This window comes from Podarcis tiliguerta, assembly GCF_965153285.1.
Source record: "Podarcis tiliguerta genome assembly, chromosome: 10".
Taxonomy (NCBI): domain Eukaryota; kingdom Metazoa; phylum Chordata; class Lepidosauria; order Squamata; family Lacertidae; genus Podarcis; species Podarcis tiliguerta.
In genome coordinates, this window is record NC_139543.1 from 43,105,924 (window position 1) to 43,132,339 (window position 26,416).

Sequence of the window (26,416 nt, forward strand, 5' to 3'; positions counted from 1 at the left end):
GTAGATAAATAGGTACCACTCTGGTGAGAATGTAAACGGCGTTTCCGTGCGTTGCTCTGGTTCGCCAGAAGCAGCTTAGTCATGCTGGCCACATGACCAGGAAGCTGCGGACAAACGCCAGCTCCCTCGGCCAGTAAAGCGAGATGAACGCCGCAACCCCAGAGTCGTCCGCGACTGGACCTAATGGTCAGGGGTCTCTTTACCTTTATATATGTAAGCTGGAATTTGCTCTCAACATTACTTGTAGTATAATTTTAGACTGGCATTTACAGAATTGCCTTGTGCATTGACTTCTGGTCCCTATTAGGAATATTAGTGACTTTGTGTGGCCCGGGGGGGTGGGGTGGGAGCCAAGGTACCAACTATGGTTTTTAACCGATAGGGATAGCTAGCTGCCAAAATACGATTAATTGCAAGAACACAATTCTATTACCATTTCTGTCTTTTAACAACTTTATGCTTCTTGGACCCTAGTATTTTCTTCTTTCCATCACAGTGAAACTCGTCAGTTATATATTTGAAAGACTTGTATCTGATACAGAAAATGGAATGAGAGGTACACATGCCGAAAGACATCCTGAGGCAATAGAAAGGCTTAGTTGAACTAGTTTCTATTTTGTGTTGCCACCTGAGGTTAAGCTTATGGCTTAAACAAGCTGAAATTAATTTTCATTGCCCCATACACATATTAGTGCTATATTTAAAAAATTGTCTCCCCTGTTCCAATAATAGGCTTTTATTTGTATCATCGCTTCATTATTTTCAGATTATACAAAAAAAGAAACATAAATAATTTAAGCAATTGAGGATAGTGAATATGATGGCTCATAAAGGAAATCAAATGTTTCTAAGACTTTTAGGGTGCTATTCATTTATAATTTTGTTCTTGCTTTGAATTCAACATCAGCTTTGTTTTGATCACCAGAAAGTTCTGCTACTTTATTTTTAAACACAGACTAAATAGTCTCACATGTAAGTCAGACATTCAGTAGCCTACAAACTGTTTTACTAGCTTGCCGCCTTCTACACATTATTGCTCAGGTTGTAACTGCATTCTAGTTCTGAGCTCAGCCATATGCCAACGAGTGTAGGAGGGAATGGGACTATGACATATGACTATGATATGATATGGGACTAGTGCAAGTGAGGGCTCTCCAGGCTAACAGCATGGGATAGTGGAGAGAAGCATTCAGGAACCCTTGGTACTCTCTTAGATGCAATTACCATGGAAGGTGAGTGGGAGATTACGGGGCAGGTTGTTGGATCTGTTTCTGAGCTTTTCTAGTTAGTTATCTGCCTCAGAGCAGTGTTAGAAATTCACATAAAAGGTAAAGGTACCCCTGACCGTTAGGTCCAGTCGCAGATGACTCTGGGGTTGTGCGCTCATCTCGCTCTATAGGCCGAGGGAGCCAGCATTTGTCTGCAGACAGCTTCTGGGTCATGTGGCCAGCATGACAAAGCTGCTTCTGGTGAACCAGAGCAGCGCATGGAAACGCCGTTTATCTTCCTGCTGGGGAGATACCTATTTATCTACTTGATGTGCTTTTGAACTGTGAGGTGGGCAGGAGCAGGGACCGAGCAACGGGAGCTCACCCCGTTGCGGGGATTCAAACTGCCGACCTTCCGATCGGCAAGCCCTAGGCTCTGTGGTTTAGACCACAGCGCCACCCATGTAGAAACTCACATATATAAGCTAATTGACAAATGGCGCCTTAATCTAGGTTACAGTCATCACCATGGAATGTCTGCTTGTGATTTTTTCAATGAAATTATTATTGTTGTTATTTTATTATTCTTGTTGTTGTTATACTTTTATTTTTATTCTTTTCTATACTGCTTTATATTTTAAACACATGAAAACATCCAAGAAAACAATCCAGAATAAAACTGTGAATGTAACACTAAGTGTAAGGTGGATGGAGGTCTGGAACCTTGAAATGTATGCAGTTTTACATCCTTCTTCCTAACTGGTGCTTCTTTAATGGCCTCATTCTATTGAGACTAAAGCATTCAACCTGAACTCCCTGCCTTTGGCAGAGAAGTGATCATGGCTCAGTGATGCTAGCGAAGTGCTGGATATGCTTTACTCTTGAAATAAATCATCCACTGGAAAGGAATGAGATCTTCCAGGGCATTTTTTTCTCTCGGGACAGTAATCTCTCATTAATTTGAATGTGATCAACAGATAAAATCATATTCTTTATCCCATTGAATCCAACTTACATACTGATAGGTAACCCAGCCTAGGTTTCAGCTGAACTGCACTACCAAATATTTTGTGCTTAGCAGAATCAACAGGCACCTGAACCATAACTTTGCTAGCAATTTAAAATGAATCATGATATGTGAAATTCAGTCATGCCACCTCTGGTGCTTCTTAGTCTTTGTGCCCCTATCCCACTAATTGCCAGGCTCACAGTGCTGCAGCGACAGCAGAAACCATAACTGGTAGAATGTCTTTGGGGGGACATAGCAACCCTATGCCCTCTTGGCTGCTCCCTTCCTTTCTGTGTAAAGTACCTAGAGCCTCCTGTCTCTAACCCTCCTTTTCCAACTCCACGTCCTTATACCACCCACTGCTTCCTCAGGCCACAGCTTGTCAGGTCACTGCCTACTCTGTTCCCCTTCCTTTCTCTAGCATGTGTCTAGATCAGGGGTTCCCAAACTGCAGTCCACAGACCACACATGCTTCATTCCGGTGATCCATGCTGGAAATTGTGGCTGAAGACAACAGACAGCACATCTATAGCATTAAATATTCATATTGATTTTAATTGTATTTCTATTGCTTATTTTGTTTCTTTTTTTTTATTGCATTACAGCTTGAATTCCATAAAATTGTAAGGCACAGTGCATTACAGTTGCTAAACAACAGGCAGAAAAATCATTAAGTCCACCAAGATGCTCAGCCGTTTTCAAGTGGACTGTGGGTGGGAAGGTTGGAAACCATGGTTTTAGATCATTCTCCCTCGTTCTCCTTCCATCTCCCACATAAAATTCTACTCATCTTAAGCCCTGTGACATTCCTCCAGGGGTTGAATTTCTCATTGTTGCCCTTTCATGCCTCAATTCCCCCTCTCCTGCCCTACCTTTAGGTGGTTCCTCCTCATTTATTAAATGAATTAGTTACTTTTTTCTATGGGAACTCAAAGCGACTTACAACCCTTTAATCCCAAAACAAATCAAACGCATACATTAAAATCAGCATTAAAAAAGACAATTATTAAAGTTTGTTCCCCACTGTGCACCTCATACAGCTTTCTTGCTTTGGGACTCACTTTTGCTTCTCTACCTGGAATCAACAATTGGGGCCAATTCACATGCCGCTGTGGAGGAGGGGTTGCACAGCCTCTTGGCTTTGTGAAGATTTTTGGAGTGTTTTTATTTGAGGAATTCTGGTTCCTTTTGTTTATAGGTATTGCGGGAATGCTTACAGGATCATTCTGATTCAGTTATATGAATAGTTGCAAGATTAAGTGCCTCCACAGTCACGAAGGTTATGTTCACATAGGCAGTTTAGTTCTGGAACTCCTGTTTGACATACTCCTACTATTGTAAGGTTCACACTTGCCTAGTACAGTAGTTACTTAGCTTTTAATTAATGCCATAAAGTCCAGCTATAGTTGGCTGTTTTCCCTGGGATAAAGGCAATTATGTAAACTAATTGGGTGGCAGTTAACAAAGTTTTACTCAGAGTATACGTAATTCCATTGAAATTAATGAACATGACCAAGTTAGGTCAATTAATTTCAGTGGGTCTACTCTGAATATAATTTAGTTGAATACAAGACTTTGGGAAGAGAATGTAACTACTTTTTCTTTCTGACCCTAAATAGTTCATGTCCTTTGCAAAATTAGCATCATTTTTATTTAGTGCAAGGGCATCTGGGATAGACACTGTTCTTCTCGGTGTGTGGGGGCTGAGCAAAGAGGAGCAGTAGTAGGTTACTCCTGTTTGAAGTGGTAAACTGTTTGAAGTACACATGTTGTAGTTACTCCTGGAGTCAAATGTTACTGTTTTTAAAAGATCGGTGTAACTCTCCTTGAGGCTGATTTTGCTGTTGTTCATACCAAATAAAGAAAATTTCTCTAGGTGCTGTCATTGAATCTCCAGTCCTTTTAATGCACAGATTACATAGATATATTACGGCAAATGTCCAAAATTTGGAGAAGGATAATATTCAGCTGTAAATACACATAATCCCAGATGAATTCGGCAAATGCCCCCAAGCAAATGCTTCTTCAGTTTTCAGCCCTATATTGGTGAACAACGCCAACTAAATTTAAGTTACTGTCAGCTTCTATTGGTGCATCCCTGAATTTTTCGACATGTAGCCAGACTGGGCAGCTCCTTCCCATTTTCCCCCCCTTCCCCCCATTGTTGATGCAAGGGCTGGTGTAGATTGGGTGGCTGTTTGGGGGCATACAAGTAGAACAAGAGACGTAGGAACCTACAGACCCTAATAATGTCCCATAGTTCTTTCCCCTGCTGATCCCTCTGAGTGTCCCATATTGCCCCAGCTCCCACGTCTGGTGGAATGCCACCAGTGGGACATACATGCCTGCAGAGCTTTCTGTGGGTGTACCGAAGTGCTTTAGTGGCATAAATGCTGTTGTGTTGGCAGGCTGCCCACTCTGCCAGCCGATCAGCACTTACGTTGCTTCCTATAGCCCTTTATCTGGCCTAATGCCAACTTGTAGGATTGTAGCCTTAAACTTGTTGTGTGGGGGAATTTAACACTTAATGACATCCAGGAGTGTGCCAACTGCAGTGTGATCCCATTTGTATTATATATAAATTTAAGGTATTTTTGTGTGAAAATATCCTATCAAAGGTGAACTAGTCACGACATTTGGGGTACAGGCAAATTTAAAACCAGACTATTCCAAGATCTATTGCTAAATAAAACATCATCTTCCTTATATACCACCCCTCCATAAGAAGAAAAGGTTCCTGAAATCCGGTTTTATCACTGCATGATATAGAACATAGGAAAAATGGGTTTAAAGTACTTGAGGCATAGTACAACATGGGTGTTAGTGTTGAGATACCAGTCAACTGAGCAGTCAAATATTTCATGAAGCCATGAATTCTGTATGTGAGTAGTGTGGCTTAACTTTATTGGGTAATGTTTTTCAGCCTGAGGGCTATATTCCCTTGTGGATTACCTTCTGTGGGTACTTGCCAACTGTGGGCTGAACCAAAGCCGGAAGTCGACAGGACAACATCCATCCATCCAGATATACACATACAGGATTCCCCCACCAACTTACTGTGCTTGTGTTCTTAAAATACATGTTGGGGAATGTTTCTATTGTGCAAATGTCAGATTTTGATCTGAGGTATGTAAAATGCCAGATATGCAGCTCAGACATACATATGACAGATACAAAGATGCCCCCTTTTCTATTCACTTCCTGTGTTTGATTGGTTACACCCCTCCACCCACCCGAATGTAGGGGGAAATAATGTAGAAAGGATTCATGTTTTTTCCTCCTTTGTTTTCATTTGTACTGGAACAGGCAGGTGCAAGGAATGGTCACTAGACCACATGTGGGTAACCTGTGCCACCATTTTTACCCCTGCTACTAGATTTGGTGCCAGTTCTTCTGCAAAAGCTGTGGCTGTGCCAATATTGTCGCTGAAACCTGTCACTAGTCTTGCTTCCAAAAGTATTGCTGAAAAGTATTTCTGATTGCCCTCCAGTTGGCACAACAGAATGATTCCCTTGCCTTGTGCCCTGCCAGCCTCTGAATGGTCTATCCAGCTCTCTAATCCAGCACCAGTTCCTGCTTCCAGCCACAGCTCACAGCGGTAGAGTGTTTGCTTGATGCTCCACCAAGGTGTATTAGGTGTGACATTTCAAAAAGCCCATTCCATCTCCTTTCCTAGCAAGCATGCCTGACATCTGTTCTGGTTGAATGGGAGCTTCTGTTAGCCAGCACACAAGGAGGGCAGTGGTGAGGCCTAGCTGAGGGTGGGACCAAGCCTGGCCTTCCTCCCCAGGGCCGGTGGCTGCTCTAGATTGAATCAATAAAGCAATAAAGCAAGATCCATAGAACATTACTATTTTGTGTGTAAGAATCATATTGTTCCTCAGTTTGATCTCCTCCAAGCCATTTCTCCTCTATTTGTCCCTGCCATGTGTGGCAGAAACAGGTCACTGAATGAGTGAAGGGGTGATGGATTGGTGTGTGTGTGTGTGTGTGTGTGAGAGAGAGAGAGAATGAATGAATTAATAGTTGATTGAAGGGGAGAGGGAGAGAAGGGGAGACTCACCCATACATTTGGCTTTTGTGCCAGTATGTGACCCTCACCATTTTTCTGCAAGGGAGTGCCTGAAAAGGTTACCCAGCCTTCATGAGAAATATATGAGGCTAAGTGGAATATTTATTACAGCTGGAACCTAAGAATGCTTGTTTGGAAATAGGTCCCATTTGGTTTAGTGGGATTTGCTTCTTAATACAGCATGCTATACACACTTACCTGGGAGTCTCAAAGTTGCTTCTCAGAAAACATATATAGGATTATGCTGTAAATTTGCTTAAAATTGCAGTTGTGCAGACCAATCCTATGCATGTTGAATTTACTTCCAAGGAGAGGAACGTATCTGGGGCTATTTGTCCTTTTTAAATAGTGTCATCCCAGTTTGCGTTGCTTTAGTCTAGTCGGTTGTCATTAACTAGAGCAGAGCTTTCCAGACATTTCATGTTAGAGACACACTTTTTAGACATTCATCATTCTGCGACACAGTAATTCAGTTTTACTAGCAAACCAGAGGTTAAACTACCATATTTTTCGCACCATAGGACGCACCGGACAATAGGATGCACCTTGTTTTAGAGGGGGGAGAACAAGAAAAAAAAATTCTCCCCCTCTCTGCCCAGCGCCCCTTCAGCGAAGCTGCAGGAGGCACTGCGCAGAGAGGGGGAGAATTTTCCCCCTCTTGTTTTCCCCCTCTAAAACAAGGTGCCGTTTAAGGTGCGTTCAGTCGCCTTCAGGCGGCTACCTTGGAAGCCTGGAGAGCAAGAGGGGTCGGTGTGCACCGACCCCTCTCGCTCTCCAGGCTTCAGGTTCCTTTCGACCTGCTCTTTGGGGCTGGCGGGGAGAAGCCCACCACCAGCCCCAAAGAGCAGGTCGGGGAGCAGCAGAAAGGCGTGCAGCGGAGAGGCTGCTGCCATAGTCGCATGTCACCTCTCCAGCTGGGAGAGGGTCGCAGGGCTATGGCTTCTTTAGCCCCGCGCGCGCTCTCCCGGCTGGAGAGGTGGCGCACAGCTAAAGAGGCTCCTGCCATACCCGCGTGTCACCTCTCCAGCTGGGAGAGGGTCGCAGGGCTATGGCGTCTTCGCTCCATAGGACGCACACACATTTCCCCTTCATTTTTGAAGGGGAAAAAGTGCATCCTATAGAGCGAAAAATACGGTAACCCCTTTCCAGCCCCAGGAGGTGCATGGGGAGCATTCACGAGACACACCTACACACTGCAGCAGACACACTAATGTGTCGCGACACATAGTTTGGAAAGCTCTGAACTAGGGACTAGTCTAGTTGAGCCTGTAATATGTGTTAAGCTCTGGCTCACTAATGAGGGAACACACAAGAATAGGTGTAGGTAACTAGCTTTCCACATTGGCACCTGAACTCAGGGTAGCAGTCCCCACTTTTGTTATGGATTTAGCTGCAAGGAGATAAGGCATTCCTAACAAACTGAAATACTTGGGAATGATATGAATTCAAGGCACTTGTTTCCTGTTTAACACTGGACAGCTTTATAAAGAAGTAGCCTAGGAGCATAAATGGGGTGAGATTTATGTAATACTGTATAGGGTAGAGCTTCCAACGTCCTAAAGAAAAACTCAAGCATATTATTAAAGGAAAATTCTTATTTAAGAGACAAGTTAATATAAAATTAGTCATATAAGAAAATAGAACAAAGAAAAATGTTAGCTAATATGCTGTCATGGCTCTTAGATATTCACAATTTAGACTGTACTCTGATATACATGGTTGAAAACAATACAATTTATTTCTTAATGTCCTATAATTTCCTCATACATTGTAAATATTAATGATTACAGCAGGAGAACATGGCATTATTTATTAGAACATGCAGTCTCCCTTACACAGAATCTAGTGAAAAGCAAATTTCGTCTCACAGGGTCAGGGAATTTTCAGATAGAATGACATCATTAATGTGCTAATCAAAGGGTATTACCTTACAGTGGTGTAAGTGATGAGAGTAAATTTCTGTTACCTTTGGGCACTTCTCTGTGGGAATGTCTAGGCTGGCCTCCCAATGGAAGACACAGCTACTGAATCAGATTTGCACACATTAAGAATTCCATCTCTGTATTCCCTGCATTTAACTTAAGGAGACGAAGTGGGCAGGCCTCCCAGTGGAAGGTACTGACCGGTAATTACATTTGTGTTTGTAAAAATAAACAAAGAGTTCCATATATTTATTTCCTGTGCCTTATCTTAAGCGAAAGGACAATGCAGAAATGTTCCAACCAGCTGGATAAAGTTGGGTTAAAGGTAAAGGTAAAGGTACCCCTGCCCGTACGGGCCAGTCTTGCCAGACTCTAGGGTTGTGCGCTCATCTCACTCTGTAGGCCGGGAGCCAGCGCTGTCTGCAGACACTTCCGGGTCACGTGGCCAGCGTGACAAGCTGCATCTGGACTACTACAACTCCCATCAGCCCTGACCATTGGCCATGCTGGCTGGGACAGATGAGATTGTCGGTTTGCAAGCCCCCTCCACAGAGGCTGGCCCCTCTCACAATTCTCAGAGCTTGCTTACCGGTAACCTCCCCTGGCTGACTTCCCGGACAGACCAGGGAGATACTGATAGGCAACATTTTCCCAAGCGTGGGTAAAATGCACACCCCCCCTCCTGCTTCCGAAGGGGAAAGAAAAGTACCGTAGTTTTCACTCCATAACACGTGTTTTTTTCCTCCTAGAAAGTAAGGAGAAATGTCTGTGCGTGTTACGGAGCGAATGCTTCCCTCCTCCGTGGTTTCCAGCGGGAGAAGAGCCGCTGAATGGGGAGGAGAGAGGGACAGAGTGCCTGCTTCTTTAAAGGAGCAAAGCGGGAGGGGAGAGGAGCCGCTTACACGAGTGTAAGCGGCTCCTGTATGGTTGGCTCCTTTAAAGCAAGCAGGCCCTCTGTATCTCTCTCGTCCTGAATCTTGATGAATTTATCAGTTATCAGTCTCAGAACACAGAAAATGCATGGTCTCTAAGTAGCCAGTTGACTTTTCTTTGGCTTTTTCTGCTTGGCTTAATACTGAGTTATTTCACTAACAGTCAGCTTTTTGGAAATGGGTGAGTGTAGTACTGCTTTTATATATACTGTAAACTTCCTGTTTCCTTAAGGGATTAATTTGGCAACATGTACTCTGATTTTCAGAGAAATTAAAATAGATTTTAAGCATATGAGGCAAGGATCTTGGATGGTAAGTCATGTGATAATTGATGACAGCAGTTTCACACATTCAGGTCAACCAGTGATAACTGTAATTATCACATGAATAACATACTATGCAAACTCATGCTATGAAGAAGAATTTCTGGCTCAAAGCTTTAGCATTCAGACCTTCCCCTGCAGAAATCAAAGTTTAAATTAATGTATTTTCAGTAGTGCCTTCCAAAACTGCCTTCAGGGAGAACGTGCTGGAACCATCAAGAGGTAAATGTTTCTTCCTGCCTTGCCCCATCCCCTTGCCTGAGACCCTTGAAGGAGGACCTGTTGCTTAAATCTTTACTATAGATCTCTCTCATATCTTTCTGGGGACTTCTCTTTGCCTTTTTGGCAGGAACAGGAATGCATTTAGTTTTTAATATTTTTGAAACGTTAAGATTTTGTTCCAAATTTTGTAAAGTCCCCTTTTTTGGTGCTTCAATGAGTTGTTGCCAGGGGGTGGGGTTTTTTGGGCTGGAAGGTGGCATATAAATAGTTACAGTAACAATAACATTAAAGATGGGGCAACAAAGGTATTGACCAATATTCTGTTTTGGGGGGATAGCGAGTGAAAGATGGAATCCTTCAAGTAATTTCTCTGTTGATGGAAGGAATAAGAGCAATAGACTGTAGGTCTGGGATATCTGAGACCTGTTGTTCTTTGTCCTGCTCCCAATCCTTGATTAACTTTTAATATTCCAAATCCCAAATGTTACACTCTAAATTTCCAGGGTGTAGAAATAATTGTCTTGGACAACTCTGTTTCCTTATCACTTCAGTGTCCAGAAATAATTGCCTGGACAACTCTGTTTCCTTATCACTTCAGGAATGTTATGTTCATATCAGTCTATAATTCTGCCATATAGAACCTCTTCGTGATATCTGTATCTTGTGAATGAACTCAGCACCCCCTCTTTTTTGAAATAAATTCTGCTTTCCTGGCCCTTTCCAGATGACATTTAATGCAGTAGTGTTTCAGCTTGGGGAAAATAGCATTTTATCAGCAGGAGTTAATTGTGGTGGACAAGTCAATAGATGTATGTATGTATGTGCTTCAAATTACAGTTATGCATTGTGTTCTGTAATGCATACCTGTTAAATATATAGCATGTGAAGCACTCTAGCTGACTTGCATATTTTGCTACTGGAATGTATTATAAGGAAGAGGCCTGTTAACCAGTTATCTATTCTCTTACTTTTGCCCTCCTTTATGGAGTTCTTGCCAAAGCACTTTCAGTACTTTTAGAGCAGAAAGGCTAAGTCTGATCACAGTGTGAAATTTCTTTTCTCTGTCGAATCTGTGGCTGTAATACTGTATGCTGTAAGGAGATTCCTAAACCAAAGAAGGGAAAATCCTTGGCTTAATTCAGTGTTTTGCATTTCAAGAAGGTTGCTGCCATCTGCTGTCACTTTAGATGTAGGACAGTTTGTAAGATTAAACATGGATAGATAGGGGGTAGGTGTAATATTATAGGTATTGTATTACAGTTGACTCGCATCTTACATACGGGTTTTGTTCCAGGGATATTGTGTAAAGTTGAAGTCACATACAGTCAAAACAATCCTTAAAAACCAGAAAGTGGCCCGTAAAAACATAGTGCAGCATTTACCGGTGCACAACAAGTGATGTTGTTATCTGCCTGACTTGCTGGGCTCTAGCAGGCTCCTTTGAGGTTGTTTGATCTTGCGAGGGCCTCCCAGAGCCCAGTAAGGACTCTGTGTCTTCTGTGCATTTAATTTGTGCAATTTCAACTGGCCAGTCTTCAACAGCATAAGGTTGAAACTGCACATGCTAAACACATGTAGGTTGCAAGTCAACTGTATTTATTTGTAAAGCTTCTATCCCACTTTTCTTTCCTAAAATAAAATCAAAGACAGGTAACAATCCAAGTAATTAAAAGCAATCCAGAAGCACAGTAAAACAACAATAACAATTAGCAATAAACCCAAACCTAAACCAGCAGACAGTAATAACAGCAATACCAGTAATCAAAAGCATAGCAAGGAGTTACAAATTACTGTACCCACTATCAAAAGCTTCCTGTAATAGCCATGTTTTCACCAGGTGGTAATGGGAAAGGCAATCTGACGTTTGCTGTAATGAGTCCCAAAATGTGAATCAATAAGAAACACATTCCAGATTACCAGCCTCTTTCCTCACAGTTTAAAAAGGACTCAGACAGACCCTCCAAGAACTCTAGTGTTGGTTCCCTAGGGTATCTATTTTGCTCCTCTGCTTTGATTAAGGTACTTCAATTGTATTGGTGTGGTTTTTTTGTGTTTTGTTTTTTTTGTAATAAATCTCAATTGTTAATTGCCTGGGGCATGCAGGTGAAAGTTCACATCTAGCTCAGTTGTTATTGAAATATTGTTTCTGGGAATAATAGGCACTTCCACTCAGAAACCATTGCTTTGAAAGATACCCTACAAGCTGAGTAGATTTTTAAAAGTTTCCTAGGAAACATTTGGTTGAAGCATAGGATGAAGGGTTGAGCCTATGCAAGAAGAGATTTGAAACTGTTGAGGCTCCTTAGCAAACTCAGAAAAATTGCCTATTACCTCTAAATAAAAATCTTTGAAAGCCTGTTCACACTTGTTGACTACACTACTCCATCAGGTGATGATTTGAATATGTGAATAAGCCACTACAGATAGAGCACTCATATAAACTCAGATGCTATTATTTCCAGTAGTGCTTCATCATTAATTTTGGTGCCCCTTATTGTGTTGAGCATCACAACTCAAATATTACAAAGGTCCTTCGTGGAAATGCATCTCTCTGTTTCTGTACTTTCTCAGTGGTATTGTGTAATGTTGAAAAATTGTTATTAGAGGACTCTTTCTCTAAGTCATTTTTAGTAGACTTGTAGTTCGGCATAGTGTTAGAGACATAAACAATGTAACAACACATTAGACTCGTTTGGGATCATCAAACCCTTCCTTACCCATGAAGCTGAGCTTAGATAAGCTGTTACATTCCACTTCAGTGTTTCTGATTCTTGCTGTATTGTGGGGTCATGAAGCTAGGTACACAGTGAAAAATGGTTCAGATAGTCTGTTGCCTGGGCAAGCAACAGTCTCCTCAGTGTGTAGTTTGTCTACCACTGCTTCTGCTGACCTCTTCCTGTCATCTTGTATGCCCTTTGGTCTGTTTCACATCTCTAGATGTATCACATTAGAATGACAGCTAATTGTGATGTCATAGTGTTTTTCTTTCTTTATCCACATTAGTATTTAGAAGTACCCCTTAGTAACCAGTGCGTAGCATACTAAGGCAATATTTTTATTTAGTGTGAAGTTGTTCTGTGGTCTTTATAGTTTATGTACATCCTGTTTGCATATTAAAATTTTTTTTGCTACATACGCTGTATTTTTTTTAAAACCCCCCGCATAATTTACTGCTTAGTACAACAAAAGGACAGGTATCGTGTAGAAGGGAGAATTACATTTTTAGCCTGTCAATTCTTTTAGACTTAATGGGCTCAATTTAAAATGCTGGGTTTGATCTGTAATGCAATTTGTATCTTAGGACCTCCATACCTATTCCTATATGAACCTAATCAGACCTGGATCTGTGTGCTTTCTCTTGAGGGATGTGTGGAGGGTGGCAGCATGAGAACAGGCCATCTCAGTGGTGGCTTCTCAGTTGTAGAATGCTCTTCCCAGGGAAGCATGCCTGGCACCATCATTGCTTGCTTGTTGGCGCCAAGCTAGATCTATTTACTCAGACCTTTGATTTTTACTTGGGAGGTTAGTGAGTTATGGGTTGTTTTACTTTTTAGTGCTCATCTTTAGGGGAAGGTTAAGATTTGCCCTTTTATAAACACAGTATTAATGTTTTGTTTTTTTGCTGTGTTGCTTTATGATACTTATCTCTGTGTAAAAAGCAATGGATAAATAAAATATAACCCATGCATACAGTATATATTTAACTTGTTTAGATCAACAATGTCCTGGGTTCCTTCAGGAGGAAGGATGGGATAAACATTGAATGAATAAATGGATATCTGCCTAATTTTTTGTTTCTGTTGCTGCTCCCTAATATGATGGTGTCCAGGTATCTGCTATTGACCCATTGTGGTCCCTTACCCCACATTTTGGTTTTTGGATCAGTTGTAGGTAGTTTGAAGAGGAAGAACTTTCCTCAAGGTACTTGTCAGGATGTATTGAAAGTTGGTACCTGTTGTGCTTGCTGTTCATAGTCAGCCTTGTGAGATTCTCAATTTGCACCACATAATGCTGTTTGATTATGGCTCACTTAGGGCAGAACATTTTAGAGCCATGAAACTGTAGCTCTCCTGTTGCTGTCATAAATTCTGATTGTGGCACAATGTTGCTTGCTTTGCAAAACTTTGAATAGGGCTGGCAGGCTACAGTGTTTGCTACTGTTGTTGCATAAGGATCAAAACCTTTGGCCCCTAGACTTGGCCATGCTGGTTGGGATTAATAGGCGTTTGAGACCAACAATTTCTGGAAGGTTGCTGACCCCCAGTCTAGTAGTTTCCAAAAAATTAAAAAATAATAATCCAGTTTCCTCACATTTAATTTCAAAAGAAGATTTAAAATAAAAATCATTGCACTGCTGGAGAGACTGCAGACAGTCATGTACCTGTTTTCATATGCAGAGGCGAACTATACAAATTAAGCAGATAAATAAATATGGGGAAATCAAAATGTTACTTAGAGAAGGATCTGAAATACTTTCCTTGAAACTTGAATTTGTTTTATTCTGGGTTGTTTTATTTCATGTTTTGTGTTGTAAACAACTTTGAGATTTTTTTTCTTTAAAACATAAAGCGGCACAGAAATGAATAATGATGATGATGACGACGATAATGATAATGAATTCCACCACAAAAAAAGACTCATAGACATTCCGTTGTGGCGACTGTAACCTAGGTTAAAAGTGCCATTTGGCGATTCGCTTAAATATCTGCGTTTCTAATACTGCATGTTGTTGTCGGCATCTGTCTGTCTCAGGAGTGCCTTTTGGGGTGAAGTCAAACTGTTGGAAGGTTACAGCGCCTGCTGTAGCTGTAGAGACCAATACTGGATAAAAGGTAACTGGCAACTACTGGCCATACACACTGTGGATGACTGTAAACAAAAAAAAGAGATAATTCCAGTCATAAGGGAAGAACAAGTGTTTTAGACTAGAGAACAACATAGATACAACCAGTGCATTTTACTATACATTAGTTATTTGTTTATGTTGTTACATACTGTTTCATTTTTGTTACGAAAGCAAATACTTAAAAAAGAAAGTCTATCCTGGTTGCTGGGATTGATGAAAGAGGTTAGTGCAATGCACAAGCTACCAGGTGGGAGGAAGTCGAAGATAGTTGTCACTCTCAAGTTGTGGTGCTTGGAAATTAAATGTCAAAATCTCTGATATAAGGCAAGGGTTAGGTCGCTTCATTTCTGGAAATGTTCCTTTTCTTTTTGCCAAGATTGTGGAGCTTTGTGCCCTATTCATTCTTGAAAGAAGCAGATGGCTTCAGGTCCCAGGAGGTGGAGAAGCTGGAGCTATTATGGTGCTCGTAGACTGGAAAGCAGCAGCATCTGTCAGATTGGAGACTTGTTTGACAGCAGGGGAGCTGGCAGCAGTAGCAGATGAGTTCTGCCGGGCACAGTCGGTGGAGCTATAGTTCAGTAGAAAGTACATTTGTGTAGGTGGTTGAGGGTAATCCTAGTAATCACGCAAATGGGACTTTTATTCCTGAGGCTAATTGCTGCACTGGGGGAGTGATTTTTGGAAGTGACAGCTGGGGAGAGAAGGGTTAGCCTTCCCCAAGTGTCAGCACCCCTGAAAATTGTAAACACCCTCTGTGGTAAACAGGCTCAGAAAAAAGCTCCTATTCATATGAACGGGATCTTTTTTCAAAACCAGAAATTGGTTGGGGGGGGGGAGAAGTAGAGGCAAAGTTTAAATAACTGTGTATTGAGAGTGGAGGGCCCTCAGGCTGAAAAAGCTTTCCCACTCCTGTTCTAATCGACTTTTTTATAATGAATTTTTATTAATTTTCCAATATTTACCCAATATTACCACAGTTTTGCCAGTTATACAGATTTCAATTAATATCAAGATAATTCCAATTATTTCCAAATTTATCCAATTTAATCAAAGTGGTTTCTCACGCTCCTTGATCAGTGTTTTTTATCCAGTTCTTGTATTGCTGCAGTTCATATTTTTATTAACATCTAATTACATTTCAGTTGGAATATTAATCCTTAAGATAACAGCTGCATTTTTAGAGATTACTATTCATGTTAATACCTTATCTAACTTTCCATAGGATTTCAAATGAGGTGCTCTTATTACTTTCCTTTTCTCTGCATGTATCAGTCTGAATATGTCCAATTATAAAGTCCTTAGCCTTTATCTGCTGTCCCATTCTTGAAATTCCTCCAATTGCTGTGATCTCTCAGCTTAGCTGGGGTGGGGCTATTCCTGGGGAATTCTCAAAATATCTCATTAGTTCCCTCCCATCGTGCTTTCATCTTGCTTGGTGTTTCTGGACAATAACATAATCCAACAGTCCACTCTTTCTCACTACTCAATCACCGTCTAGAAATTTTCACAGCCCAAGAAAGAGGGATCCAGCTTCCGCTGCAGGGGATCTTGGAGTACTTTCATTTCAATTAATGACCATCAGAGTCTCCATGGCTCCAAATTCCTTTCATCTTTACAACTGCATTTTGGCCAAAGTCCACTTAAGTTGTATCTCTTATCTGTTGTTTTTAAGGGGGGGGGGGTAGAGATGGTATCCACTCTAATTTTCCAAGATAATCAATTCCAGTATTAGAGCTGTCCCCATCTCTTTAAACCACACACAGCTAACTGTTCTTTTAATCACTAGTTTTATTTCATACTGCAATCCAACTTCATTTTGTATCTTTAAAATTTTATGTCTGGAGAGGGTTGCCGAATCATTAATAAGGAAACTCAAAGTAAACAGGAAACTGGAGGCTTCCCTCTCCGCTATCTACCGCCCACACCGTATAAAATCTCTTTCTCAGTTCCAAATCTCAGATCAATGCAGCTGGGTAATTCCGCAGTTCTGATGACAACATCTTCTCTCAGAGCATGCCTGACTTTAAAGCCAATTAAAAATCTAGTTAGCAGAAGAACCTCTGCTTCTTAATGGGGACATGGGAGGGTTTTCACCAGACGAATTGCTTTTACACTCAGTGCCTCCTTGCCCTCTGCTTTCCATGCTGGAGCGAGAGCCAGGTACCAAGACGGACTGCGAGTTAATCCCGTTCCTCCCTTTCCTGGGAGGAATTTCCAAGAATGATTTACCCTCTACCACTCTTGTTTTTCCCCGCCTTCAATCCCTGCAATGTTGTGGGGGCTGCCTCCATTAAGGCAGATCGGAACCGGAAACCCGCTAATGGACATAGAGATGTAGTTCTTACAATAATGTGAGCAAGGGATGAGGACAAGGACACCAAATACTAGGAGCCCAGGTCACTCTAGCTCCCCCAATAAAACATTTGAGGGGGCAAGTTAATGGGCATTGAACCTTCATTGTGAAAGTGCATCAGAGGAACACAGCTGCTGCATGGCACTGGCTCACACACTCCCCAGCTACACTCCCTCTCCTGCCTACCGCCACTCTGTTGCCAGGCTTGAGGGCAGGGACTGATGCCAAAGGAGGTAAATGGACTGTGTGTGCTGTGTCTTGTGATTAGAGAGGCTGCAAAGCCTAAGGTGCATAGGATCGGGATGGGGCCTTACCTACCCACCCCCCAATATTTTATGCAAGTTGGTGCCCCTGGATGAGACAAATAAAGTGCTAGGTAAACAAGCACACAAACAGTATTGTGAGAAGATAGTGTGTCAGAATGAATAATCATCCATGTGTTTGCAGTATTTACAAATACTTATTATTAAATAATGCCCAGTTGAAAACTTTTAGGCATAGAGGGCGTTAGGCTATAGGGCTTGGGAATAGGAGAAGCTGTGAGCTGTGGACAACTGAGTAAGGTTGACATAGTTTCTGATATTGCCCTTATTCATTTTACACCAGTAGTTGGAAAAGTGTGGTGTCAATTTTATTAAATAATCCTAGACAAAAGAATTAAGCAAATGAAGCCTTTTGTAGCTGTGTGTTTGGGTGTCTGTAAAACAGTGGCACAAGATTTGTATACGAGTTAGTGTTCTATCTTTCCATTTCTTTCAGAAATGTTCTCATTGCCAGGAGCCAGGAGCCACCCTAGGCTGCTACAACAAAGGCTGCTCTTTCCGATATCATTATCCGTGTGCCATTGATGCAGGTAAGAACAAGGAAATGATTTTGGAATGACTGTTCACTGGTTTGATCTAGAAGACTTTATAAGAGAGGCATCGTGAAAATCACTAACCACTTAAAAGTAACCTGTGAGAACTGAATGCGGCACCATTATATAATAAATCACAACACATTATGGAAAAAGAATTTGCTTCAAATACCAGATTTTATGTTTACAAGTGTCAACTACAAGACAAATATTTACTAATGCAGAGTTTAAAACCTGTTTCCTCTTGGAAAATAATTAGGACTTCTGCCAAAGTATGCTAAAAGTAGAACAGAAAGGATCATGATTTGTGTGGTTTCTGCCTTTCCTCATTTGAAGGAGTGAATTGAATTATAGTACCTGCTTCCTCTATTAGTATAATTAGATGTAATCATAAGACATTTGGAGTGCCAGAGATTGGCAAGAGACTAAAATGGCAGACCAGTGAATGAAGTTGATACCAGAGAGGATAGCTATTGTTGAGCTGCAAAGCACTTCAGAGCATTTGCTGTAACAACATGCTTGTGTGTTGTTACATTCTTTTTACTGTCATATAAAAATCTTACTTGAAGAATCTTTTGTGTTAGCATATCCTTGCATAGTGTGCCTCTCATGTGAGTCAGCTCTTATGCTAGATGTGCATGTGTTGGAGCTTTTTCTTTGGATTTTGTGGAGCATATGAGACTGGTGCCTGCTTCCCATACTGGTATTTCAACAACATGGAGTTGCTTCTGCTTATAATCCTGACATGACTAAATAAAACTACCTTCTAAGAAAGACATTGAATTCTGCTGAGTCAGCCTTCTATTTTTGGCCTCTCTTAACTTTCTGTAACATAGACAGGAATAGTCTTACTACTGTCGACTGCCTCTGACATAAGAGTGGGAAAATTAAAGAAGACAACAGATATTAGTAGTTGCTAGTTAGTAGGGTCAAAAGTACAGTGTGTACATTTCATAGGATGCTGTGGATCTAGATGATTAAAAACTGAGATGAAACATTGTGAATGAGACTGAGACTTGTATGTCTTCCTGCAGTATAGATGCTGTACTTGGTTCTTTAAGAAAACAAAACAAAATTTTGCAGCTGAATTAATTCTGTGCAAGGAAGTCAGAATTGTACCCCTCCCACCACTAACTGCTGGAAAATTTACCAAGCCCCTCTCCTTCCTGTTTTTCTTCTCCACCCCTCTGAAGGTTGTTTTGTTTTGTTTTTGTTTTTAAAACTTGCTTGGTTCATGTCACAATGAGTCAAAATTAGCCAGTACCAACTAAGTATGAAGAAAATGTGTGGGATCTTTGCTTCTTGACAACACACATTTATTTATTTGGTTTTCCTTTGTTGTCTGGAGTTTAGAATATTAATGGAGTTTGGAATATTGAGGTCTACCTGCCCTGTAGGAAGAGAAGCAGCAGCCGAGAGTGAGGTTCTGCCAGTTCCACATGCTTCTGCTCTCACCAGCCAAGCTGGGCCTAGCCTCCCACTCTTTAGCAGTGGTCATCCATTTTATATGCCCTGTGAGATGGAGAAGCAGCAGCACCTCCTCTCGCCATTGTTTTCACCAGCTAGGTTGCCCCCACCCTCCACAAAAATAACTTTTGGAACCAACTCTCTATGAGGAAGAGCAGCAGAATTCTCTTCAGACTGAGGCGTAAACAACATTACCCTGGAATATACAGTAGCAAGCCAACTTCATAACCCATGTTTTCAGTTGGCATTTTTGAAACTGGCAAGCAGAGCTTTCCAAACTGTATGTCACGACACATTAGTTTGTCGGCTGCAGTGTGTAGGTGTGTCGCACAAATGCTCCCTGCACTCTTCCTGGGGCTGGAATTGGTTAGTTTAACCTTTGGTTAAATTGAATTACTGTGTTGCAGAATGATGCATTTCCAAAAAGTGTGTCACCAACTTGAAGACTTTGGAAAGCTCTGCACTAGAGTATATTATAAACCACAGTCCCTGTTCCTGAGAATACCACCAGCCCAAGATTCATTGAAAGCAAAAGCAAATGTCTTCATGCCGTGTAGGAAGAGGAGTGGGGGGAACATGAGACCAGGGCTTGCTTGGGATTTTACCAGCTTGTACATGCCATCGTAAACCAGCCTTCCCTGCTGTTTGGAACTGAATTGGGAATTGGGAGTCTAAAACATCTGGAGGGCACCAAGTTGGAAGGCTGCAATAAACAGTGTTTTCATGTTACGTATGAATGTGGCCCATATGCTTTGAATTGCAGGTGGGATAAATGCTTGTCTTAGAGAACTACACAGAATTGTTTTAGCCTTCTTTAAGCTTCTTTTTATGCGGCTCAGAGCTTTCAATGTGGAACACTGACATACCCCTTGCAGCAAAGGAAACTGAGCCAAAATCAGAGAGAGAACAGTTTTTTCCTTGTTAGTCTCATGCTGACTGTTATAACATTTCCAGCAGATTGTAGCAGGAGGAGGATATGGTTATAGCACATATTTAAGATTATTTCAAATTAGCATGCTTTTATTTACCACCATGGGAGTCACATGGAGGTTGTAAGGAATTGTGGGGACTGGATCCATTAATGGTTTTCTGAAAACATACTATCTTGACGAAGCAGCTGAAATTTGACACCCTCCCCCCAAAAAAAGATAGTTAAAAGAATGTAGGGCGCAGCAGGATCACATGTCTGAAGCTTGAACTGAAAGTATACCCCGAGGAAGAATGCCCATAAACAAGTAGTTTTTTAATCAAAATTTATCGGTGAGCATGGAATCAATCTGTTAAAGAGCCTCTGTGTTGACTTAAGAGTTTTGAAAAAAGTGTTTGTAGCATGTTCTTTACCTGAACAACTTCATGTTACAAGGGGAGATAAGTAGGCATACAGTGGTACCTCGGGTTACAGACGCTTCAGGTTACGCATTTTCGGGTTGTGCACCACGCCGAACCTGAAAGTACTGGAATAGGTTACTTCTGGGTTTCGTTGCTTGCGTATGCTCAGAAGCACTAAATCACGCTTTGCACAGAAGCGCCGAATCGCAACCTGCGCAGACGCAGCACTGCGGGTTGCGAACGTGCCTCCTGCATGGATCACGTTCGCAACCCGAGGTTCCACTGTATTCCTAGGAATGTGAGTTTGCTAAGACTTTTGAGTACATGATTACAGCGTGCTTGCAGGCACCCATCTCTCCTTCAGACATTAGTGGTGACTACATTGTGGGCACCTTTTTCATATTACGAAAAAATGATCTATAATTGGAGATAAAGAAGCAGACATAACACTTTTGTTAGCAGTGTGGTCTAAAATCACTTCATGCTGGGTTTGGAGTTGGTGGCTATTTTCAGAATATTTTTTACCTTTTGTTTTCTTCTCTTTTAGATTGTTTACTAAACGAAGAGAATTTCTCAGTGAGGTGCCCCAAGCACAAGGTAATAAAGTTGTTATCAATTTGCTGCCATTTGCTGCATAGGTCTCATCACAGTTTATTTTTAGACATTTTGTTTCTGGGCAATGCTTTCTAAATATACTCTTTGGCATCTCTTTCTATATAGTGTGTGTGTGTGTGTGTGTGTGTGTGTGTTTCCATTTCCTGTGGGATGGCATGGTCAGAAAATATGAGTCTTCATATTTTCTTTATTCTGTGGAATTAGTTTATTTTAATCTGGATTCTGTTCATTCTATGAAAGATAGCTTCATTGCATAGCTTTTGTACTGATTTTTTTTCTTTGGCTGTAGCTATTCAGTAAATGTTCTGTTAAAAGTTGTTGTCTGCAAATAGTCTGAGAAAAAGAAGTTTCGAAATGGATGGGAAGCTGATTGGAAACTTCCTTTCATCAATTGATTTGTTGGAGATGGGTTGGCATTATTTGCTGTGCTGGACACCATTGGCCAGCTAATTCTTGTCTACTTGTTCAACCTCTGGTTATATTGTTAAAGCACCAATTTGTAAAATAACCATAATGTACTTTTCTGTATATAGCTAGGCAATATAAAGTTGGATGATAATTTATAACATGCAGACATGGTTGAGCCTCTGCTTGCTGAATGATGCTTTATGATGTGTAGAGGTGTATTTAGGATACCCCTCCTTGTTTCTCTATTCAAAAACAGTACAGAACAAGGAATGTGCAGCTATCTGAAGATCAGCTATGTATCTCTGTGAAAGGAAGCTATAAAATTTTTTGAGCGTAAACTTGATTTGCCAAAGCAGAAGGCTGCTTTGTTAAATAGTTATATTAGAAATACAGATATTTTCAAGTTCACAGGTCATGTTGGATTAAGACTTCTGGAAACAGCCAAACCTCAGATAACTGAATAAAAACTGCACATCATATTATGTCTTCACAGTTATTTAGGTTATATTGGATAATGTTGACCGCTTGCAAAAAAACCCCCCATGTTTTTGGTCACTAAATGTACCAAATTGTATAGAACAAGATTAGTCTTTAAGGAGCAAAAATTACCAGAGTTCAGGAGAGAATACCAACATAAACAAACAGAGGAATCATTGCATTTATGTGAGAAATGAGCATTCAGCCACCAAATTGTTGATTTTAGTAATTAAAGCCCTTTGTTGTTGTTGTTGCATATATTTGTTCTAATATTTATACTCTGCCTTTTGATTCATGAATCCATGAGCAGCTTATAAAACTGGTAAGAACCACAATGCAGGTTAAGAACAATACAGTATCACAACACCAAAAAATAGCAATACCAAACAACCAACCAACCAACCAACAGGATATGGCTCTTTCCTTGATAAATATGTCACTGACAGTCACTCCTCTGATCCAAATGTTCTTTTGTGTATCAGAAGTTGGGCATAAGCTGTGGAATTGCATTGAACTTTCTGTGTACCATGTTTGCCTTGTCTGTATGGGACTGATAAATGGGTCCAGGAACCTTTTTGGAATGAATAAATATTATTTCCACATTTCTAAATTTTTCAGATAAGTTTATGTATGCTCTGTACTTTTAAAAAAGCAAAGATGTGCCACGAGAAACTAAATTCTGCAACCTGTAGTACTGGGCAAATTGTAGAGTTGGAAGGGACCACGAGGGTCATCTAGTCCAACCCTCTGCAGTGCAGGAATCATTTGCCGAGTATGGGGCTCAAACCCAATTATTCAGGGTCCTGAAACTTCATCCTGTAGGCTCTTTCTAACATTGGAGAATCCACCAGGCATTGTGGGTGCACACACTGTTCAAGTTGATCTGCATAACCATAAAGCCTAGGAGATGTTTTACTAAAAATAAAATTAAGTATGTGACTCTCAATGTACTGAACACAGTATATCTATTTTTGCTATTTTCCTGCGATTCTGGAACATGTACAACATTGTTTAGAAACTGTGTTGTGTTTCAATAGAAGACAAAGACTTCCGCTCTCTAAGAAGTGAGCCATGTATTAAAAAGTGGTTGTTTTAGAATTAATTGAGATATAGCAAGAAGTAACGCTTTTAATTTGGAAAGGAGAGTACTTCTAGATATGATACTTGTTTTGTAGTATTAACTCCTCTTTTCTGTTGTAAGTTGATTCTTTTAGTTAAGATAATGAAAACCAGATATAATCTATTTCAACATCCACAAGGTAAAAAAAAGCTTAAGTTTGACATTTCTGATCAGTGGTTAAAAACATCTGACATCAGGGAGCAAAAATCTTTCACAAAATGTCCTTTCAGAACACTTAAGGAAGAAGCTGTAAAAACCTTCTTGTTGCTCAGCTGGAAAGCTTTGCGATTATGGAGCACAGCTCAACTTTCTTGCTAAACTGCTTACCGTATTTTTCGCACCATAGGATGCACTTTTCCCCTCCTAAAAAGCAAGGGAAAATGTGTGTGCGTCCTATGGAGCGAATGCAGGGGGGAGGCAGGCGGGAAAAGCCCTCAAGAGCTGCACACAAGCTTCGTGCGCTCTTGCGGGCTTTTCTCCAGGAGGGAGAAGGGACTGACGCCCAAGAGCGGCGCCCTCTTTAAAGGCTGTGCGGCTCCTGCAGGCTTTTCTACGAGCTGCGGGAATCCCCCCACCTCCCAGAAAAGCCAGGAGAAGCCGTGCAGCCCCTTTAAAGAGCGCGTGGCTTCTGCGGGGGGGTGGGGGAAGCTGCAGCAGATTCCCTCCTCCCGGGCTCCCTTTGAAGCGGCAGTGTGGGTGGGGAGCAGCTTACATTCGTGTAAGCAGCTCCTCTCCCACTTTCCTCCTTCAAAGCAACTACGGAGGAGGGAAGGAAGCGGACCATGGATCCTCCACTGCTTGCGGCTGCAGCGGATTCCCTCCTCCTGGGCTCCCTTTGAAGCAGCAAAGTGGGAGGGGAGCAGCTTACACTCATGTAAGCAGCTCCTCTCCCACTTTCCTGCTTCAAAGTGGAGGGAATCCACTGCAGTTGTGAGCAGAGGATCCATGGCTCCGCTTCCTTCCCTCGAAGCAGGGTGCGGGGTTCCGGGGGAGCAGGAGGAAAGACGGCAGGAAATAGATGCCGGGCAGGAAGACACAACCACACTTTGACCACTGAAAGTCCACCCCAGCCTCCCCAGATTTCCACTGAGACGGCCAGGCTAATCTCGATGGCCATAAGTCAGGCTCAGTATTATTAACTGGACTTAGATAAGCCATGGTTCCCCTTCCTACCCTCCTCTGAGGCTCAATTTAAAGCAGCAAAGCGGACAGGAGCCTCCCGCTTTGCTGCTTTAAATAGTTTAGTGCAACATTTGATTCAGAATATTTTTTCCCATATTTTCCTCCTCTAAAAACTAGGTGCGCCCTATGGTCAGGTGCGCCCTATGGAGCGAAAAATACGGTATTTCTTTCCTCCCAAAAGTTCCAAATGCTGTCGTGCAGAAATCCTGTCTGAAAGATCTGTTTGGTTCTCGTACTGATGCTCCTTTCTCTCTTTCATTCTCCACATGTTCCATCTTCCTTCTCATTGGTCTCTCTCCTTTTTACCCTCTCTTTCCCCCTCATCTTCTTCTTGGCATGCTGGACATTAGCCCCTCCTCCCTTGCTCTCTTCCCTCCTTGCAGAACAAGATGGTGAAAGGCAGCCTCAGCACAGAGCAGTCGGAGCGGGGGTGAGGGGGGAAGTGTGTTCGTGGGAATGAAAATAAAAGCAAGCACAGGTGAGTTGAGGGAAGGATGCCACTTTCTCTCCAGCCCGAGGGAGAAACAGGTGGTGATATTGCTATGCAAAGATTTTAACTTTGACTCCTATTTACTTGTATTTTCACTTCACCAATGAAGGGCAGAACTGGGGAGAAGCCCTTTTCTGCTGTATCCTAATGGACTTCCCATGTATCACCTGTTTGTCTATTTATGTAAACACAGAAGCTTGGGTGTTTTATATATCATCAACTCTCATATTTCACTTAGATTCCCATTTTCTGAGCTCCAGTAAGTCAAGATCAGTTGCCTGCCTGACAGCCTGGTACAAGTGCCTAGAGGAAAAGGCAGTGATTAACTCTGCATAGCATCATAATCATAACATAGTTTCAGTGTTCTGGAAAAAGCCGAGAGAGAGAGAGAGCTGTCTTTCTGAGCTCAGCAGAAGCAATCAGAACATTCTGAGGGACACAGACTCAGATAGTCTAATGATGGTTTTTCTTTGCCCTCCCAGTCCATGCCAGATATACACTGGGATGATGTTCCAGGGCAGATCCTTCTATCCTTTTGGCTGAGAAATCCACAGGAAGCCTGGAACAGACTTACATGTGACTGGGGGGCGGGGGGCGGGGAGAGTGCATCTGCCTGGCTTCCCTGCTTCTTTCAGCTGTGTTACTCTGTTTCTTTCCCCCTCTGCCGTGTTGTTACCACTATCTACTCTCCCCCACCTCTTCATGCTGTGAGGGTATTGCAAATACCTGGACAAGGCCTCTATAATGCTGCTTCGTTTGTCATAATGAAGCCAGTAAGCCAGTCGCTCTTTAAAGCTAGAACGCGGGTGTATGTATGCATTTACATACGCAGTTACTATAACAGTCCAGCTCTGCTCAGCTCTGCCCCCATGGCAGTGAGAATGCACCTCTCCCCCTGGAGGCCATTGTTATTCCCCACAGACAACCAGCTTGAGTGCTGAGTTGCAAGTCTCATCCACATGGAATGAGTTTTTCATCTCAAGATAGTTTTTTTTTTACCAGTATCCTCATATTGAAACCACTCCTACCACGATATTGTTATATTTGCATATCTTGGTATGTTTTTAGTTCTTGTGGATGTGGGTGTGGAGATAATGCTAGCCTGTTGTCCACATTTTGTAGACAGTGAAACCAAGATGCTAACATTCAATGAGTTCTTCCAAAAGACACACAAAAATGGTAATCTAAAAATAGGGCAGAGGTATCTATGTTTTCCTCATAGAGTTTTAAAAAGCAATTTACACCACAGGGAGCTTGTTGAAAATTAGCATTGAGCATTCATTCTCTGATTACTATTTCATTGTGTCTTGTCATGTTTGAATTGGGGCATGAACATTTATTTAGCTGTAAGTGGATTCAATAGACAATCCTATATGAACAGATTTAGCGTTATGAATTGAGATTTCCCTTAATAGGTGGTTCAGTTAGGATGGCTTTCACAGGAATTATTCACGGAATAACGGAGATATCTTCAGTGTACAGGAACTATGCCATCATTAGTATCTTTATCATTACAGAATGGGAATGCACACTTTATAAACTATTGATGAGTTAGAGGGTTTGCTGAAGTCCCTGTCTCTTATTG

At 41.6% G+C, this 26,416-nt stretch overlaps 1 protein-coding gene across 21 annotated transcripts in view; it reads left to right on the plus strand.

Moving 5' to 3' along the window:
• TCF20 (transcription factor 20) overlaps window positions 1-26,416 on the plus strand; it is a 185,340-nt gene that overhangs the window by 128,991 nt on the left and 29,933 nt on the right. For 13 of the 21 annotated variants that reach the window (XM_083400252.1, XM_083400258.1, XM_083400259.1 and 10 more), the window contains 3 exons: window positions 17,647-17,740; window positions 21,087-21,136; window positions 24,692-24,819. In XM_083400252.1, coding sequence (XP_083256378.1) covers window positions 17,647-17,740; window positions 21,087-21,136; window positions 24,692-24,775 — 228 coding nt within the window. In that variant the 3' untranslated portion in view covers window positions 24,776-24,819. The remainder of the gene's footprint in view (window positions 1-17,646; window positions 17,741-21,086; window positions 21,137-24,691; window positions 24,820-26,416) is intronic. The other 8 variants (XM_083400248.1, XM_083400247.1, XM_083400254.1 and 5 more) reach the window with 2 other exon arrangements.